At 45.0% G+C, this 17,285-nt stretch overlaps 1 protein-coding gene across 1 annotated transcript in view; it reads left to right on the top strand.

Moving 5' to 3' along the window:
- Positions 1 to 14,766, top strand: part of SHISA6 (shisa family member 6) — a gene marked incomplete at its 5' end in the record, with an annotated part of 262,601 nt that extends 247,835 nt beyond the window's left edge. Inside the window, 2 exons of the mRNA XM_026075735.1 lie at positions 7,884 to 8,036; positions 14,216 to 14,766. Of these exons, the coding sequence (XP_025931520.1) occupies positions 7,884 to 8,036; positions 14,216 to 14,766 (704 nt within the window). The remainder of the gene's footprint in view (positions 1 to 7,883; positions 8,037 to 14,215) is intronic.
- Positions 14,767 to 17,285: the final 2,519 nt, after the last annotated feature.

A 17,285-nucleotide genomic window follows, 5' to 3' on the forward strand; every position in this document is an offset into this window, starting at 1 on the left:
AGCTCAGGGCAGGCTGGAGTAAAGTCTTCCATGAATCAGGACCAGCATTTACCAGTACTGACCTGAGCACTTGCTAGGAACATCCTACAGTGCAAAGCCACCCTCGGCGCAGGGGATGTGCAAGCCCTGGGAGCAGGGGGGATGCAGTGTGCTCCGTCAGTACACAGAGAACTGCCAGGTGCTGCAGAGCAGCATTTCAAAGTTTTCAAAGTCTCTTCTACAGGCCACGATGGGGCCATGGGCAGATTTGAGAGCTGTGACTGGCTTCCGATGGCATGTGTGTGCGCTGACCTTCCCTTAGTTGACGGTGTACAGGGCAGTGAACAACCCTCTGTTTAAAAATGGATAGAAGACTTAAACGGCAACTTTCTTTAGAGGATTCAGCATTACAGCAACTTTTTTTTTTTTTTCCTTAAAGACTAACTACTTTGTGGCTTTGGACAAAAAAAAAAAAAAAAAAAAAAAACACTCTTTTTTATAGTCTGTACATTAGAGGGGTTAAAACAAGGTCCCAGCTCTGTGTGCAACCCATCTGCTGAGCATGGAGTCCTTGCTTTGCAGATGAATGTTGTCTTGCATCCCTGGCCCATGTTCCAGCCAGCAAATGGCCATCAGGAAAAAAGCACTGGGAGCTCATGGACTAAAACTTTGTTGTGCAACTGTGCCTGCATTCTTACCCTGCTTCCTGTTGGAGAAACCCAAGGAGTTTTTCTCTGTGGTAATACAGATGTTAAGTAAAGGGCCAGCATAGGCAGAATAGCTCTGACACTGTCCTCAGATTCCTCTTACAAACCTTGAACCACAAACAAGGAGAAGCAGCATATTTATCCCAAATGAATGTGAGACTGGTGAGAAAGACCAAAATTTCTGGAGGTCAAATCACAACGTCATAGAAAATGGGATGTGTAAAATTACTGAGACAAATGTTTGCTTTCCATTTGCATTTCTAGAAGTGCTATTAGTGTGGCACTGCCTATGATTCATTCAGAAGGAAGACTTCCTTCCCAGAATACTGTGACGTTCCCTGCAGCACCTCTAGCCTGCCTCGGAGTCTTGAGCCTCACATAGTCCCAAAGCAGGAGAGTCCCACATGGCCCACTAGACCTGAGATGCATCATTTGTGTCTCTCAGCAACTGGAGCCGCTATGAAATTATTCACATACCTAACCTGCTGCCAGGACCAATGTATTTGTCTTTTTGAGCTGATGTATTTCTCTTTTTGAAACAGCTTCTCCTCGCTGGAGTTCAAGCTTTGAGCATGAGGCACTCTCAGAGTTGGAAGAAGTTAACAGATTGACATTTTTCAATTGCATAGTCTCAAATTCAGCAGCAATGAGTCCTGATCCCAGCTCTACACAGTTCTGCATGCTGGCTGCTCTGATTCCAGAGCCATGTGTTGTTTTTTGTATCCCCATGAAACGGCAGGTAACCTGAGGAAATGTGAATATATCTTTTCTTATGATTTTTCAAAGCAATTCTACTTTCTGAAATTTGCCGTCTGATTTTAATTGGCGACATTATTCCTTTCATTCTGTGTTGTAGTATGTAACCATGCTATGCCCTGATAAACACGGTGTATATTCAGAAACATATTCATGTCAGCGGACCCTGAGCGATATGATTCAGGTATATTATTGTGCTGTGTGTCTGTATGGTAGCATATGAGGACATCATCTTGCAGTGTGCTGATGTAGTTCATTGTTGTTTTTTACCCTTTCATATTGCGGTTCAATTCTCAGCAATGAGCCATGAATTAGCTAATACTAGAGCCATCCTGCTATGCAAGAGATTTTTTTTTCATTAAGTGGATTTTAAATCCCACATCTCCAGATTATGTAAATGAGAGATGCTATTCACTGAAGAGCTGCTGATCTACATCACAGACAATCTGACCTGAAATGTATGAATCTCTCTCTGAGATTCTTTGTAAGAGATGAAAAAGACTATCAATAACAGTGTTTGTAACACAAGAAGCATGAAAACACAGACATAGCCCCTGAAAAAGCTGAAGATATACATTGTAAATTTTATTTCTAGTCTGAAAATGTCAGTTCTGTGCCTGTTATAGTATGTCATTTCCAGGATGGCTGAGGAGATGTTAAGACTTGGCACGCTAGGCTACCAAACATCATCAGTTGCTACCATATTTTCCTGAGGAATGTATTCTTTTGTAAGAGCTTGCATCAGAATTGGAGAAGACTTTGTGTCTGAGGCTTCAAATGACTGAGCAGAAGGCAGTGCTAGGGGAGCAGCGTGTGCTTTGACAGAGGACTGAAACTATGATGAGCTGAAGCTGAGCAGCAGAAGGCTTGGTTGTATCAGCTTCTCCTAGGTGACATTGTTTGCTTTCTCTGGGTGAATGTTTTTAAAGGCATCTGTTGAAAAGTCTTGCAAAATTCGCACAACATATGTGCAGACTCAAATGCAAATATGGAGCACATCCCTTTTGCCACTTGAGCTTTGTTTAAAACTTTGCCATAAATTCACTATTTTGTCTTGGTATCATCTGTTCCTGTCTTTGTACATGGATGGTTCCATACTTCATGTAACCACACTTTGAAACAGAAACCATCTTCAAAGAATGGGAACGGGGCAAGATACTTCATGCAGAATTTAGGTCTGGTCTCCATCACACAAGTCTCTAGCTTTAAAAATCTTGAGACTGCTTCTTAGCCCTGTGGTTGCAGAGAGGCTGTGAAAAATTGCCAGGAGAATGAGGCTCTTTCTCAAAGAAGAGTGATTTTCTCTCCTTTATAGATTATAAAATGATTGAATGAATGAGGTGGAGGAGTGAATTGAGGGTGTCCACTCAGTGGCAATCTGTAATTGTAGAACCCAATGCATGGAGATAAAGTACCGCAGCCCCTTAACATTTATGTGATGACATGCCAACTCAGGGCCATGACCCCTGAAAAGGTGGGGCAGGAAACATTCCCTTGCCAGTCCATCAGCACAGGGATTGCTCTTGGTTCCCTAGGTGCAATGCTCTCTGTCATTCTCGCTAGTATCCAGTTTGTTCCAGGGCCACCACYTTCTCATCTTGATGCAAAAGCCTAGCCCAAATTGTGGAGGGCACCCATTCTTTGCCTGTACCATGAACCCATGGGTTCTTCTGGAAATGCGGCAGTGTTTGGACTGGCTCAACAAATCTGGCCCATGGATCAAAAGACATACACAATTCTTGTTTGGGGGGGTGTCCAGAAAGAGAGATTATAGCTGCAGAGGATGAACCTTTCTCCACAGAGATGTCTGCTCCCTTCCCAAGGTTATGATGCCAATGTTGTGCAGCCTTGTGTTTTTGGCAGTGCTGTGCCATGCCACCAGCCTTGCCAGTGGCTGAGGCAATGCAGCATCCCAGCAGGAGCACTGTGAAACCATTGATGCTCAATGCATCAGTGAAATTAAGAAATGTTGCAGGGCTGAGCCCTCTCTAGAGAGACTCTGCCAGAGTTTTAAGATGTTGCATTGGTTGTAAAAAGGCATGGTTACTTTGAGGCCATAGCAAAGAGAATTTAGAAACATTCTCCTTCAACCAAATGACATATGGATGATGTTCCCATCTCCATTGTATATGCTTTACAACGTGGCGAGTTTCATTTCCTCCATGTTCCTCTGCTAAAAGCTTTGCAAATTGTGGCCAGAAAGCATGATGTGTCAGAGAGGGATAAAATGGGGTGTGGCTGCAGGATGGAGTTGAGGCAAATGTGGATAAATACTGACTTTTAAAGGTAGCCCCAGTAACCATGGGACTTTGTCCATTTTCCTGTGGTCATCTACTGTTGTCCAGAATGTAAAGCTGGACTAGAATTAGTGGAAATGCTGGGGCATGGAGCAGTGTGCTACCTCCGATGTGTTGTGGTGAATAGGAAGACTGTAACACTATGTCCAGCAGCTGCCACAGGAGCTGATAAACACCATTAACAAGAGTGAGACCAGGGAAACGTGACTCAAATATGTTGCAGGAGTGAAGAACTACAAAGAAACTTCTGCTTAGCTGTTCCCAGAGAATAAATTGCATAAGATATTTCTCCTTACTAGACCCTCTCAGTTCCCTGATCTTGCCCTCAAACTACATTATGCAAAAGCCATCTGAAGTTATCTTTAGTCATTTCAGTTTATCCCTTATTTTGCTGAATGATGGGTAGTGGATTTCAAGGTGACCTCTCATTTACTAGAATCATTATGGTCTGTTCCTGACTGACTAGATGGAAAAAGCAGTAAGAAGATGTACTGATTCTGCACAAGCCCATTAGATAAATCTGTGGCACTTAATTTCACACACCTCATGCAAGCAGTCAATTAATGCTCCTGCTCTGGCAGTGAACACAAATTCCATACATATGACTAGGCTTATTTCAGCTCATCCAGCCTCCATGCAAAATGGAGATTAGATACAGGTACTGGCTGAGAAATTTGGAAAGAGATGTTACCCCAGGGTCCTTGCCACACAAACATAAATAGGAGTCTCTGTTTACTGGATAATATCTAATCAATTGTTTCCAGCGCCCTGATGCATATGATGCACTTTCTAATCCTACGGTCAGTCTATTAGACAGGGATTGAAGTCATCAGTAAGAAAATAATGTTCTCAGAGAGATGACACATTAGCTATATGCTCACTTGGGGTTTTGTTCTTTTTACCTTGTAATAACACTATTCAGGAGTGTGGAGACACACATAAGTAACAGGAAAGAAGCATTTATTAACCAGCACAGTTATTGCATTGTTAAGAGGAAATTTTCACCATTCCTAAAAGCCGTAAAAAAGTGCCTCATGATTTCTCAGAACTGGGACAAGAATGATGCTCTGCTAGAGAGCTGTACTTTTCCTTTTCTGTCAGGTGGCTTACACTGGCTGTCAGTGGTTGTTGAGTTCAGAGAACAGTATGCATGTGCTTGATGAAGACTGTAATGCAAATGCAGCCCCTGTTCCTCACTGAGCATTTCCTTCCTCCTCACCTTGCTGTGCTGGCAGCAGTGCAGGATGACACAGAATGAGGCATCCAATGCTGGAGCCAGGCTGACACTGAAAGAGAATGGATGCAGGTCCTCTGCTCACAGTCATACTCCAGACGTAGTTCTCGTGCAAGAGCTCATTGGTGCATTTTGTTCCACAGGAGGCTATGTCATAAGGAAGTCCATGGAGCGGCAGAGTGCATGGAATCAGCAATAGGCAACAGGGACAGGAAGAGAACAAGTGTTGGTTTGGTTTGACATGGTGGCCRTAATTCAAGTACCCAAACATGAGTGGTTCTGGTCTCTGATAGGTCCCCCATCACTTCATCCAGCCCTGTGTGGAATTCTCAGACACTCTGGCATACCCAAAGTGGCCCTAGATGCCTGCATTTAGGCCTCTGAACTGTGCACAGAGGGTGTGAGTCTGCTGAGAGCTGCAGGGCTCTGAGCAAACTGGCTTTGGGCAAGAATGAACAGGTTTCTGCAGGAAGATAAGACTGTCTCAGCTTCTCTGTGGTGGAGAAGCATGTGTACAATGTGAGGCATAGAGGACAGAAAGTGTAAAATATCTAGGAGGAAGTGACAATGGGAGGAAGGTCGGGGAGGCAACTCTGCCTCCCCACATGCAGATACACGTGACAACTGCAAGGTACATTTCTAGGCAACAGAGAACACCAAGGAAGTTTGTTAAATGTGAGCACTATGAACGGAAGGAGAGGTCCTGCTCTCTAACGCAAACAGGACTCCATCAGGCTGCAGGCAGGAGTCAGGCAGCTGATCAGGATGGGACAGAGAAGAGGAGATTAACTCCTGCAAAAATTTTTGCTCCTTAAAAAGGAAATGAACAGTCTAATTTGTGCCTCTGATCTATAAAAGGGTCTGATGAAAGGACTGTGCTCTGCTTGGGTGGATTTTGTTTTAAATTTTGCTGGGAGACAAGGGAAGTTGGCAGATGTTTGGACACTGTTTGCACAAAGCCAGCAGATTTGTCAGGGTGAAACTCCCCTGCTGCTCAATAACTTTGGGGCAGAAGCTGCTCTTTAATCCGCACCTGTCTCTGCATCAGTGGAGGTAAAAGGGGCTTGAGGCACCTGGATGGATAATGAGCACACATTGCACTGCTCTTCATGAGCACACTTCAGATGGGTGCACAACAGGAATGTGTGCACCCAAGACTTAAGCATTCTGGAGGGTTTTCTTGTGAAATTCACAGTTTTGTGGCCTGGTTGTTCCTGGCCAAAAGTCAAGTAACTTCCTCTTGATACTGACCACCAGCCCTACTCATCTTAGTCCTTAAGCTGAGTTGTGCAGTAGATATCTAACACCCCATTTCTGCTAGGTCAGTCCTATAATGTTCCCCACAGTCCCATGGGCAAGGAGGCTTCTAGAGCTTATAGGCAGCAGGGAAGCACAGCAGACTTGCATAAAGAAGTATGTGTGAGAGGTCTATCATATCCAGGATGACCCTATGTCCCAATAATGGAGTCAGGTACTATTGCAAGGCCCTGAACTGCTGTATGCAGACTGGTCATACAGGCCCTCCTCCTTGCTCTTCTGCCTTGGGTAGGTAACTGTGTGAGCAGACACTGGCCAAAGGGTAGGGGAGCTCCTTAGCATAGAGGTGCATTGTGTGTTTTGGCTAAGGTGCATCCCTATGTCATCCCAATCACATCCCTTCTCAGTAGCCTGCAGCACTGGGAGTGGTCGACAAGTCTAAAAATGCTTCTCAGCTGTGTCAGAGCATTTTGTCCTCTGATTTCATTGTCAGACCACCCTTGAAGTGGCCATCTCCTTAGCCTTTTGACCCATTTAATGCAATCCCATCACTGCTGCAAGCCCCCGCAGAGCCACTTCATGCTTCCTGTAGTCTGTTCTAGCTTTACTTTCAACATTGCAGCAGCTGCTATTTTTAATACTCTTATCTCTGCCTAATTTAATGTCTAAACACCTGGGAGATATAAATGTTATAATTCAACAGGCTCCTGTTGCTTAGCCGAGCTGATGAAAGACCATTTCCCATCCAACTTGTGGAAAAGGGGTGTGATTTCAGTGCCAAGAAAACTCTGCAGATTGCCTGGACTTGACTTTTAATATCCAAGCCCAGTGCTAGTCTTTATTGACAGTGTCCTCAGCATTTGCTTCCAGACACAGGGCATTTGGGGTACTGGCCTGGGACTCCCTCTGTGAACAACAATTGAAAATAACTAGGGAGAGGGCATCCTCCACCCCACATGGACTGCCCCTCATTTGCTGCCTCAGAAATCACTCCAAAACTTGCCTCATTTTCTGATTGCACCCAGACGTGTCCCCCACTGCTCCTCTTCACACTTTCAATTGTGCAGGGGAACCCTGGCTGGCTGTAGAGCCCACCAGGCCCCTGGGGCCATGGACCGGGCTTTGCTCAGGAGCCTCCAGGTTCAGAACGCTAAGCAGAGACCTAACATGACAAAAGAACAGTTTGATTATCAGTCCCATTTGAAATATCTTCATAAATGCTTTCCCATAGCTCTGAGGGCAGGGAAGGCACAACCCACCTATCTAAAGGTAGGTGACGTTATCTGAGCTGGCCACGTCAGGCTGCTATGGGGGGGGGGGGGGACGTGTCATGGTGATGTATCCCTCCACGATAAGTGAGGTGACTCGGTCTGCCAGGCCTACCCTCCCACTGAGAGAAAGTCTGATAGGTTGTTGGGCTTTTGAGGCAGCAGTTTGATTTTATTCGTAACTGCTGTGGACACCAAGGGAAACAAAGTTACAGGTTCCATTTTTCACTGATCTGCCAGTGCCAGTTTGAATTAAGTCCAAGAACCTGCTGCTAAGGCTGGCCCAGATACAGCTCCTCTCCCTAGCCAGGGTTATGGGAATGGCCTACCTTTCTCACCTGGTTTTGGTGCACTTTATGGACGTGTCTTTTTCTCTTTTTTTCAGACAAGCCACGGATGAACAATATCCTTACTTCTGCCACCGAACCCTATGATCTGTCCTTCTCCCGGTCCTTCCAGAATCTCTCTCACCTCCCACCATCCTATGAGTCTGCAGTCAAGACAAACCCAAGTAAATATTCTTCTCTGAAGAGACTAAGTAGGTGTCAGCTCATTTCATTTCCGTTGTAACTCATTTGCTTGTAAGCTGCAGTGGGCACGATGCTAAGGCAATAATCTTTTTCTCTCTGTCATTGTACTGCCCAAGTTGGCATCTCTGGTAATGATTGTCTTGGCTGTCGCTTCCCATCAAGAGAGAGTGTAGAGAAAAAGTCACTTCATTACTTAGAGAGCACTTGTGGTTATTTGCTTACTGACCTCCTTGCTGTGCTGCCTCCCACAATTCTGTGTCGTATCTGGTCCTGATAGAGTCATCTGAGAATCCATTTTCTTCCTGTCGGAGTTGAGATGAACCAGTTCGGCTGCCGCAGAACAGCTGAGCTCACCTCGGTGTGTGGAAGGCAGATATCTCACTATCTACAGATGTAACTGAAACCAAATTACAAATCCAGACCAACAGAAAGCTGCTGGAATGGCTGGGAACATCCGTTTCAGTAGAAGCATGGCATCTGCCTGCCTCTCACAGCATTGTGATCTGTTTCTTGGTGTATGTGTCCTGACCCAGTCCTGACCTGTGCCGTTCACTAATTTATGGTGCACATCTCGTGTCTCAACATGTTGCTCACTGCCTTGTTCACACTAGTTAGTATGTATTCTTTTTTTATTTTCTTATGTATTACCTTATTCTGCCAGATTTTCCATAGTGCCCCAGCCCATCACTGTTACTGATGGTGAACACTCACATAGAAGTCTCTTCAGTTTTGGTGGGATTATCACATAAGTGACCCTTATGAGGGAAAATGCTCTCTCTGACTGAGACACCAGGTTCATAATATGTTTCCATGGACATATTCTGGATACATTCAATTAGACGTTGTCTCATTTAGGGAAATAACTTAGGTGTTGCAATAGCTTCACTAAAGGTAGCTGGGTATGAGGAACAGACCTCTCTCCCTTAGTCTATATAAAATCTGCACTGCCAGTTTAGCCAGCTAAGTTAACACAAAGTGAAGGGACAGAAAAGCCTTTGGACTGTCCACAGCATATCCCCATGTGGAGGATTTTTCAGAAGAGGAAATGCAATAGGAATGTGACACAAAAATCTCAGCCCACTGCCTGGCACTTCAACATGGGACATAAATACATGGTTAACTTCTAGGCAAATATATCTGATGTGCTTGAAAGTGTTCATGTGCTTAAATGTTTCACAGAACAGAGATGGATATTTTTCTGGACTGGAGCCTGACATTCTCCCTGTTCAGTTTGCCATGCACATGATTCTTCTTCTCCAATGAGCTTTTTTTCCTAGTGATAGTTAGAGCCCTCATTCCCAACCATAAGCATGTCCCTGTCCCCACATCCCAGTGACAAAATGTCCATGTCCTTGAGCAGCTTTGGTGATACTATCAAATACTGAGAAACCCTTAAAATCATAGCATTATAATACTGCAGCTTTAAAACCTCCCCATTATGAGATGATGCTGATTTATTTTCATTTCTCAGCTGAAATAACATAAAAAAATGCATCCCTTGAATATTCCTCAAAACTGCTGTTCCATTTGTAATTCATTTGTAATGCCTGGGATTACCTGGCATACATACTTTTCCTTCAGAGTCCAGGAGATCTCCATCTCTTGACCTCATTCGGAATAGATTAGACAAGTGTTTAACAGGAACAACAGAAATTGCTGCTCCTATCATGATCCAGGGGATTGGTTAGAATCTCTCCAGCCTGTGATTCATTTATTTGCTTCACATATTGTGCATAGATGCTCAGTGAAATATCCTCAAGCTCCATATTAGGGATATGGATGTATCTCACTGAAACACTAAAAAMCAACAAATTAATGTTAACCAAAATTCCCACCCTTTCCACAGCCAACATCTGGAAATGTATGACAGATATTAACATTAACCTCAGTTCTACTCACTCCCGCAAAGTTCACCTGACTCACACTGAGTATTATGTCACTCATATGAGGCAATATAATCACTGCCCTTGGCAACACCTTATTAAGTGGTGTCTTAGCAGTCTGACCCATGGGGTCCAGCAAATTTTGCTGAGCAGTTAAAGAGAGGCTGCCCCTACCTGTCCAACCTGCTCCTTGGTAGATCTTTCTGCTTCCCGGCAGAAGGGAATATATATTTGGCTACAGCACTCCATTTCTTAGTCAAAGGTATTTGTCTAAAACTGACAAAAACAGGTTTGTGTTAAGGTGACAAGCCCACAATATTCTTAAATTTCTTCAAGCGAGTGCTGAGCGAGCAGAGCCATCCTCACTCTCTCGAGATGTTTCTGATCCTCTGGACAGTTAGTGGCCCTGTCCAGCTGTGCTTCCCCTTACCCGTTCAGGGAATATCTGGCAATCAACTTGAATCTAAGAATATGAGAGTTGATCTTTGGCCATTGGCTGTAGAAGGTATGTGGAGCTTCCAAAGGCTCTCAACCAGAGAGGCTGAAGTGGTGACACTGGTGTCTGTCTTTATAACCTAGGTCCCTGACATTCACCTCCTTATGTTTTCAACAAGATCAGCTCTAGAAGGCAATCCCTGCACCACCACAGGGAAATCCACCTATCTACTAACAAAAGGCAGGTCTGGACATAGTTCAATCACCTTTACAAGCTCCCTCTCGCCTTCCTCTCCACTCTCCTCTCAGCTCCACACCCTTCACTCACAGACTCCATGGACCCTGCCCTTCTTCTGCCTCCCAGGGGCCAAATGCCTTCGAGCAAGGCTTACAAGATGCCTGGATGGTAGGGGCTTTGAGGGAGGAGGTCAGGGCTTAGGCTTCTGGCATCAGCAGAGGGTTTGGGCTTTGCGGTTAGTGGGATGAGGGAAAGCTTGCGGGTGATGGTTCAGTGTTGGGCTTCGGCTTTCTGCTCAGGCTTTGGGGTATGGGCTAGTTTTGTGGCGTAGGGGTTTGGGTTTGGGTGGGGGTGAGGACTAGAGGCTGATCTAGCACACCAAGGCAAGGGATCAGGGCTAGGGATTAGCTTCAGACCTAAGGTAAGAGTTGAAGTAAGAGGGCAGAGATTCAGGCTTCAGCATAGTAGCAGTTTGGGTTTGGCCTTAGTGAATAGAGGAGGAGAAAGATAGAAGGCACAAGGGTAGGACTTAAGGTTAGCGATTAGGCTTAGGGAGGTGGAGCAAAGCAGCTGATAAATGCCAAATCAGCTGTGTCACACTATTTATTTAAGTAACTAAATATGCAGTTTCAGCTCCATAAGCGCTAAAAACTCAGCACTCCCACTGGGTTTGCATATACTCAGAACCTCTAGAACCACATTCTTATAGCTGGGCTTCTCCAAAGCCAAAGGAAATTAGGCGCCTGGCTCCCAGACCTTTCACTGTAAAATGCCAATATCATTTTCCTATTCCAAATGAAGGAGATAAAACCAACATAAAACTTTTGCGGAAAAAAATGTAAATGCTTTGCTTTTCAAATGAATTATTGGGTTTTGATTTTTCCCTCCAACACAAGGGAAAAAAATGGTCTCGGGGACAAGTCAGCTTATCCTAAAGCCAAGTCAGATGAATCACTCAAACATAGGTTTTATACAAGTATTACATTAGAGACCAATCCTGGCCAATGTTTCAGAAACTACCAAAAGGGAAAAAAAGGAGAAAAAAAAGAGAAGAGAAGAGAAGAGAAGAGAAGAGAAGAGAAGAGAAGAGAAGAGAAGAGAGGAGAGGAGAGGAGAGGAGAGGAGAGGAGAGGAAGAGATATATTGTCTAGCATATGTGATTCCCATTAATTCTGCTTCCAAATGTTTGAAAATCATTATCAAAGCCCCAGGAATATGAGACTGGTTTAAGAAATGAAATCTCTGTCAATCTATTGTCCAACAGTTTCTTTCTATCCTCTCAAGGCTTCTGACTTTTTGGAGTCCACTCAGGACACATTTTTGAACATTTATGCGCAGCAACGAGGGAGAAACCTATTTGTTCGGAGTTTTATTTTGGATGAAATTAAAAATGTCAGTTATCTCATGAAACTCAATAAAACAATAAGGGRTAGCAGTATTAAAGCCTCATTATCCCAGTGAAATTGCTAGTGCAATGAGGATCAGATGAATCAGACTGGTTGGTTTCAGGGGAGACATTTTAGATTTATCAAATGCAGCCAGACATCAGCAGTTCCCACCCCAAACCCATTGGGTGAAGCACCTGTTGCCTCCACACTAAAGGGCCTGGATTAGTATTTCATTCTTTCCTCTTTCTGGGTGCAGCAATGCTGTTGTTCACAGCTCCACTGAGGTTTTCCCTCAATGCAAAGACACACACGTGATACAGCACACTCTGCCTTTTGTCGAGCTACATTCTCCATGACTGGTTCAGTCATGATGTCTTTGCCCATCAGCAACAGCACATGGCCCAACATTGGAAGAGAAAGTGGATAGTGGGTACTGTGTGTGCCTCCAGCCCAGTAATCTCTGTGCCAGGCTGTTTCCGTAGGGTTCCTTTGCATGAGACCTCATTTGCTCCTTAAGGTGGAGAATTTTACTTTGCCTTTGTCTGGAGATTACCCTTCTTGCACATCAATAAGTTTGCTGCCATCTGATCCAAGCAGAGGATGGCTGTTTTCCAGGTGTCTGGGATGAGTCTCCCTCTGGCGTCTTCTGGAGTCACTGATGATCCAGAAGGATGGGAGTAGCCCATGCCTCTTAGCATTGTGCTCTTTTGCTTGGCTTTATGATGGAGTATTTCTGGTAAGGGACTGATGCCCCATGCTTTACACCTCCACAGAGACAGGCAGGTCACAACAGTCCTCAAGCAGCACTGGGCTTGAAGTCACAGAATCACAGAATCATGGAATGGTTGAGGTTGGAAGGGACCTCTGGAGATCACCTAGTCCAACCCCACTGCTCAGGCAGGGTCACCTAGAGCACCTTGCACAGGATTGCATCCAGGCACGTTTTGAATATCTCCAGAGAAGGAGACTCCACAACCTCTCTGGGCAACCTGTTCCAGTGCTCTGTCACCCTCACAGTGAAGAAGATTTTTCCTCATATTCAGATGGAACTGCCTGTGTTTCAGTTTGTGCCTGTTGTCTTGTGTCCTGTTGCTGGGCACCACTGAAAAGAGTCTGGCTCCATTGTCTTGACACCCTCCCTTAAGATATTTGTGCACATTAATAAGATCCCCTCTCAGTCTTCTCCTCTCCAGGCTAAACAGGCCCAGCTCTCTCAGCCTTTCCTCATAGGGGAGATGCTCCAGTCCCCTAATCATCTTTGTAGCCCTCCACTGGACTCGCTCCAGTAGTGCCACATCCCTCTTGTACTGGGGAGCCCAGAATTGGACACAGTACTCCAAATGTGGCCTCACCAGGGCTGAGTCCAAGTCCAAGTCCAAGGACTGCTGATTCTCCTTCCAACTAGGTAGTCTTAGTATCCCAGCTTCAGACATATTAATATCAAACAGGTTTCCCAGAAAGTTTGTTTCATCTGAAATAACTGCAGAACATTTTCTTCAAATTTCAAGTTGCTTTGCTCTAGGATTAAAGTGGTAGATTGGGATATACCTACAGTAGCTGACCTACCCTCTGAGTCCGAGACACTTGTTTAAAAGCCCCAAAAGGGGGGGAGGGGAGGGGAAGGGAGGGATGTGTGTCTCAGAGAGAGCATCCCATGACCGTCAGAGCTGCTTTGTGACCACAAATATAAATATATAAAAATAGTAACTAAAACTTGTAACTAAAAATGTGACAAGGTTGCTCATGAATTACACAGGACACTCACATTTGAAACCAGAACCAAAGCATGAGTTTCCCCAAATGGGGAACTTGCCTGCCCCAGGTCACATTCCATATGCTTCTTTATAAGCATCCTGTGAAGGTGACATTGGATAATTTCTCCAAAACTCACTGTTCCTGTAAATCGTGTGATACCATGATCTGGACTCAACAGCATATGGAGTCGATTGTGTCATGTTGCAAGATGGTGTGATACATCAAACAGGGACTAAACTTGTCTATATGTAATTATAAACTGTCTCTGTGTGCCATAAACACATGTCCACACAACCCGCGCAGGGCCAGCGCCTCTCCAACAGGCAGCACGCTGACATGGATGCCCATGCTGTTTCAGCTGCTGACGGATGGTCCTTGGGTTTCACCAGAAGGCTGTTCCAAAGCGCTGTTCACTGCACACATCCCCCTTTTCACTCCATGGGACAAAACTCTGGCATTTTTAACTGTTTCCCTTTCTTTTTCCACAGCTGACAAAGAGGCTGACGAATATTACATGAGGAGGAGACACCTGCCTGACCTGGCGGCCCGAGGCACGCTCCCTATCAACGTCATCAAAATGTCGCAACAGACCAACCACAGGGATAGGCCCCGCCGGCCCATCAGGGCCATGTCCCAGGACAGGGTGCTGTCCCCTGAGAGGATCATGCCTGAGGAGTTTAGCATGTCCTATGAACGGATCCTCTCAGACGAACAGCTTCTGTCCGCAGAGCGCCTCCACTCCCAAGACCCTCTGCTCTCCCCGGAGCGTTCAGGGTACCCAGAGCAGTCTATGTCACGGGCATTGTCACACACAGACGTCTTTGTTTCAACACCTGTCTTGGATCGCTACAGGATGACAAAAATGCACTCCCATCCTAGTGCCTCGAATAACTTGTACAATACCTTAGGTATGAACCCAACTTCTGCCAAGCGCCAAGCGTTCGCCTCCCGACGGCATAACACGGTAGAACAACTGCATTATATTCCAGGACACCACCATCACTACCGCACCGCGAGCAAAACAGAGGTGACTGTTTGATATGACCCTGTGCATTGTAGATTTTCATTAAGGACTGGGGTGGTCACAGCACCCTATACTGCAGTGGCCTTATAGGCCAAGATAACCTCTAATAACTCAGTGTCTGAAAAGACTTCTCAAACAGTCCCATCCGCATTGTTTTTAAAGCCACCCCTACATTGGTGACATAAGAAGAACCTAAGCAAACAAACAGACTATAGTGAGGGATAATGGAGGATATTTCCTAACATGCATCAGTTTCTGTCAAAGAAAGCCATAATAGTAGATGGCTCCTTCCAAGGGCTCACCTGCACTATCTCATTGTTTTTACGAATTTAGGACTTTTCAATTGCTACAAGCAGAACCACTCTCATACAGCCCATGGCAGGGAGGAGGAAATGCAGCACCCCATCCTGGCAGGAAGGGGCCCTGTTGCCATCTCTCATGCCAGCCCTGATGTTTGACCTTTCTGTAGCAAGTAGTTAAGATTTTGACTGCTGGGGATCACCTCCAGACCATTCAATATCAGCCAGCACCCATATATCTGTTCTTCCTCACCCTTGGAGTGAATTCAAGGGCAGACTTTCCTAGGGGACTGGCAGATCTAGGGACAAGAATAGCCTGGCTGAGAAGTGAAGTTTTAGTTTATATTAAATATACTCATAAGATAAAAATATACTAGTGCCTACAAATCGCCTGCTCTCTCACTGTAGGAAGTAGTGGGGTCGATGTGTTCAATAAGCACAAATATGCTGAAATGCTTGTTAGACCCTTTCTCCACTCATTCTAGTATCTTGGTGTCTATGAGATGTAAATAGGAAGGAGGAATAGGGTTTCTGTTCCTTCAGCTTCTTGCCACTGCTGAACCTAAAGCGCCAGAATTTGTTCAGCTTTGCACTGCTAACCTGTGCTAGAAGTCCTGACTCCACTGAAACTCCTACCAGGCAAGGCTACCACAGATTTCACTGAGCCTGGATTTCTCCCCAGAAGTTTCCTTTCCTGTTGTCATTTTCCACCGGCCCAGTCTCCCTCTTTCTGAGCATATTTCCTCCATTCAGTTACAACTTAGAACTCCATATGTAGCAAATCTTTTCCTAGCCCTTAGCAGAAACACTAAGCTAAGTGTGTCAGTATACCAAAAAGTGGGTTGGAAATTTTCCATGATTGTTGCACCATGTAATGGCCCCCAAAAGCCATTCAAATTCCAGTTCCACCGAGCTCCAATCCTAGCCACATAGACAGTCACATTTCATGCAAACAAATTATATATCCAGCATAATTGTATTAAATAGGCATGTTGTATATCTGATATAATGCTAATTAGATACTATATATTTGTGAAATCTTTTAAAAATAGACTCATGGGTCCCGAATTTGTGAGGGTTTTATCTTTGGCTTTCTGGGTGGGTTGGGATTTGCTTTGCTTTTTTTTTTTGGTTGATTGGTTGGTTTGTGTTTGTTTTTTTTTTCCTTGTATATCTGTTCCTATCAAATTTTGTGGAACTAACTCACACTAGAACATACTTCTGTGGCCAGGAAAGGGTCTCAGAGGTTCTGAAGGCCATCCATACCAAGTGCTGTAACATCATTAATGCTGGACTCTCTCCAGCATTCACATACCGTGGTGCATACACAAAGCCCCATCACATGTACGCATCCATATTGCTCTTCCAAACGACAGGCATGCTCCCTCCTCTGGATCAAATGATCATTGACTTCAGGTTGTAGCACATTCCCATACAGTACTTCTCTCTTCGTGTGCTACATTTCCACAACTCTTTTCCTACGTGACTCTTCACTAAATTGCATTTAAATTAACTCTGTCCTTCACCTTCCCCTCAAATAGCCTTATAGTTCCCAGTTCCACCCTCCACTTCCGTAGCATAAAATGACTGCAGGTTGTTCTGAGCCTGAGTCTCATGTGGAGGCTGATGATGTGCACCTAGTTCTTCTGGTGCAAGGTAGGCAACAGGAGTGTGCTGTCTTCCCCAGGGGGATTTAGGGATAGACCTCAGTGGGATAGACAGGTTGGCTTTCATTGTGCTGAAGTTTTCAAAAGAGATCCAAGGTACTTCTCTTTCCCAGACTGTCCTGGCACTGCTGGTCCTAGTTCATGGGCTTACTTCTGCCCCACCCGATAGAGACTGTGTTCAGAATAGATTTCATCTGAAATACCGAGGCTTTTTTTGACGGAAACTGAGCTGTGAAGGAACAAATAACTGTCTCCATGGTTCAGATTGTCAGGTTCATTACTGTGCAACCTTGGGCAGAATATCTCTGGGTGACACCCAGATTTCTTTATGAATCACTGTGGCAGATCATGTCCTGGGGACAAGAAAGGAAAGGCCTCTCCAGAGCTCACACCTCATGTCCTGACTCCTTACTCTGATGGACACTCCTCTCCCCTGACTACCTCCAAGCTCCTCAGCTCAGTCACTGGATATTTCTTAAAAGGCAATTCCATGTGAAAACTTTGCCCTTGTTGACCTCCCTGCCATCTAAAGTTTTGTGGCTGATTTGAAGAGAACAGAAACACACAT

This window comes from Apteryx rowi, unplaced genomic scaffold (genome assembly GCF_003343035.1).
Source record: "Apteryx rowi isolate R43461 unplaced genomic scaffold, aptRow1 scaffold_41, whole genome shotgun sequence".
NCBI lineage: Eukaryota > Metazoa > Chordata > Aves > Apterygiformes > Apterygidae > Apteryx > Apteryx rowi.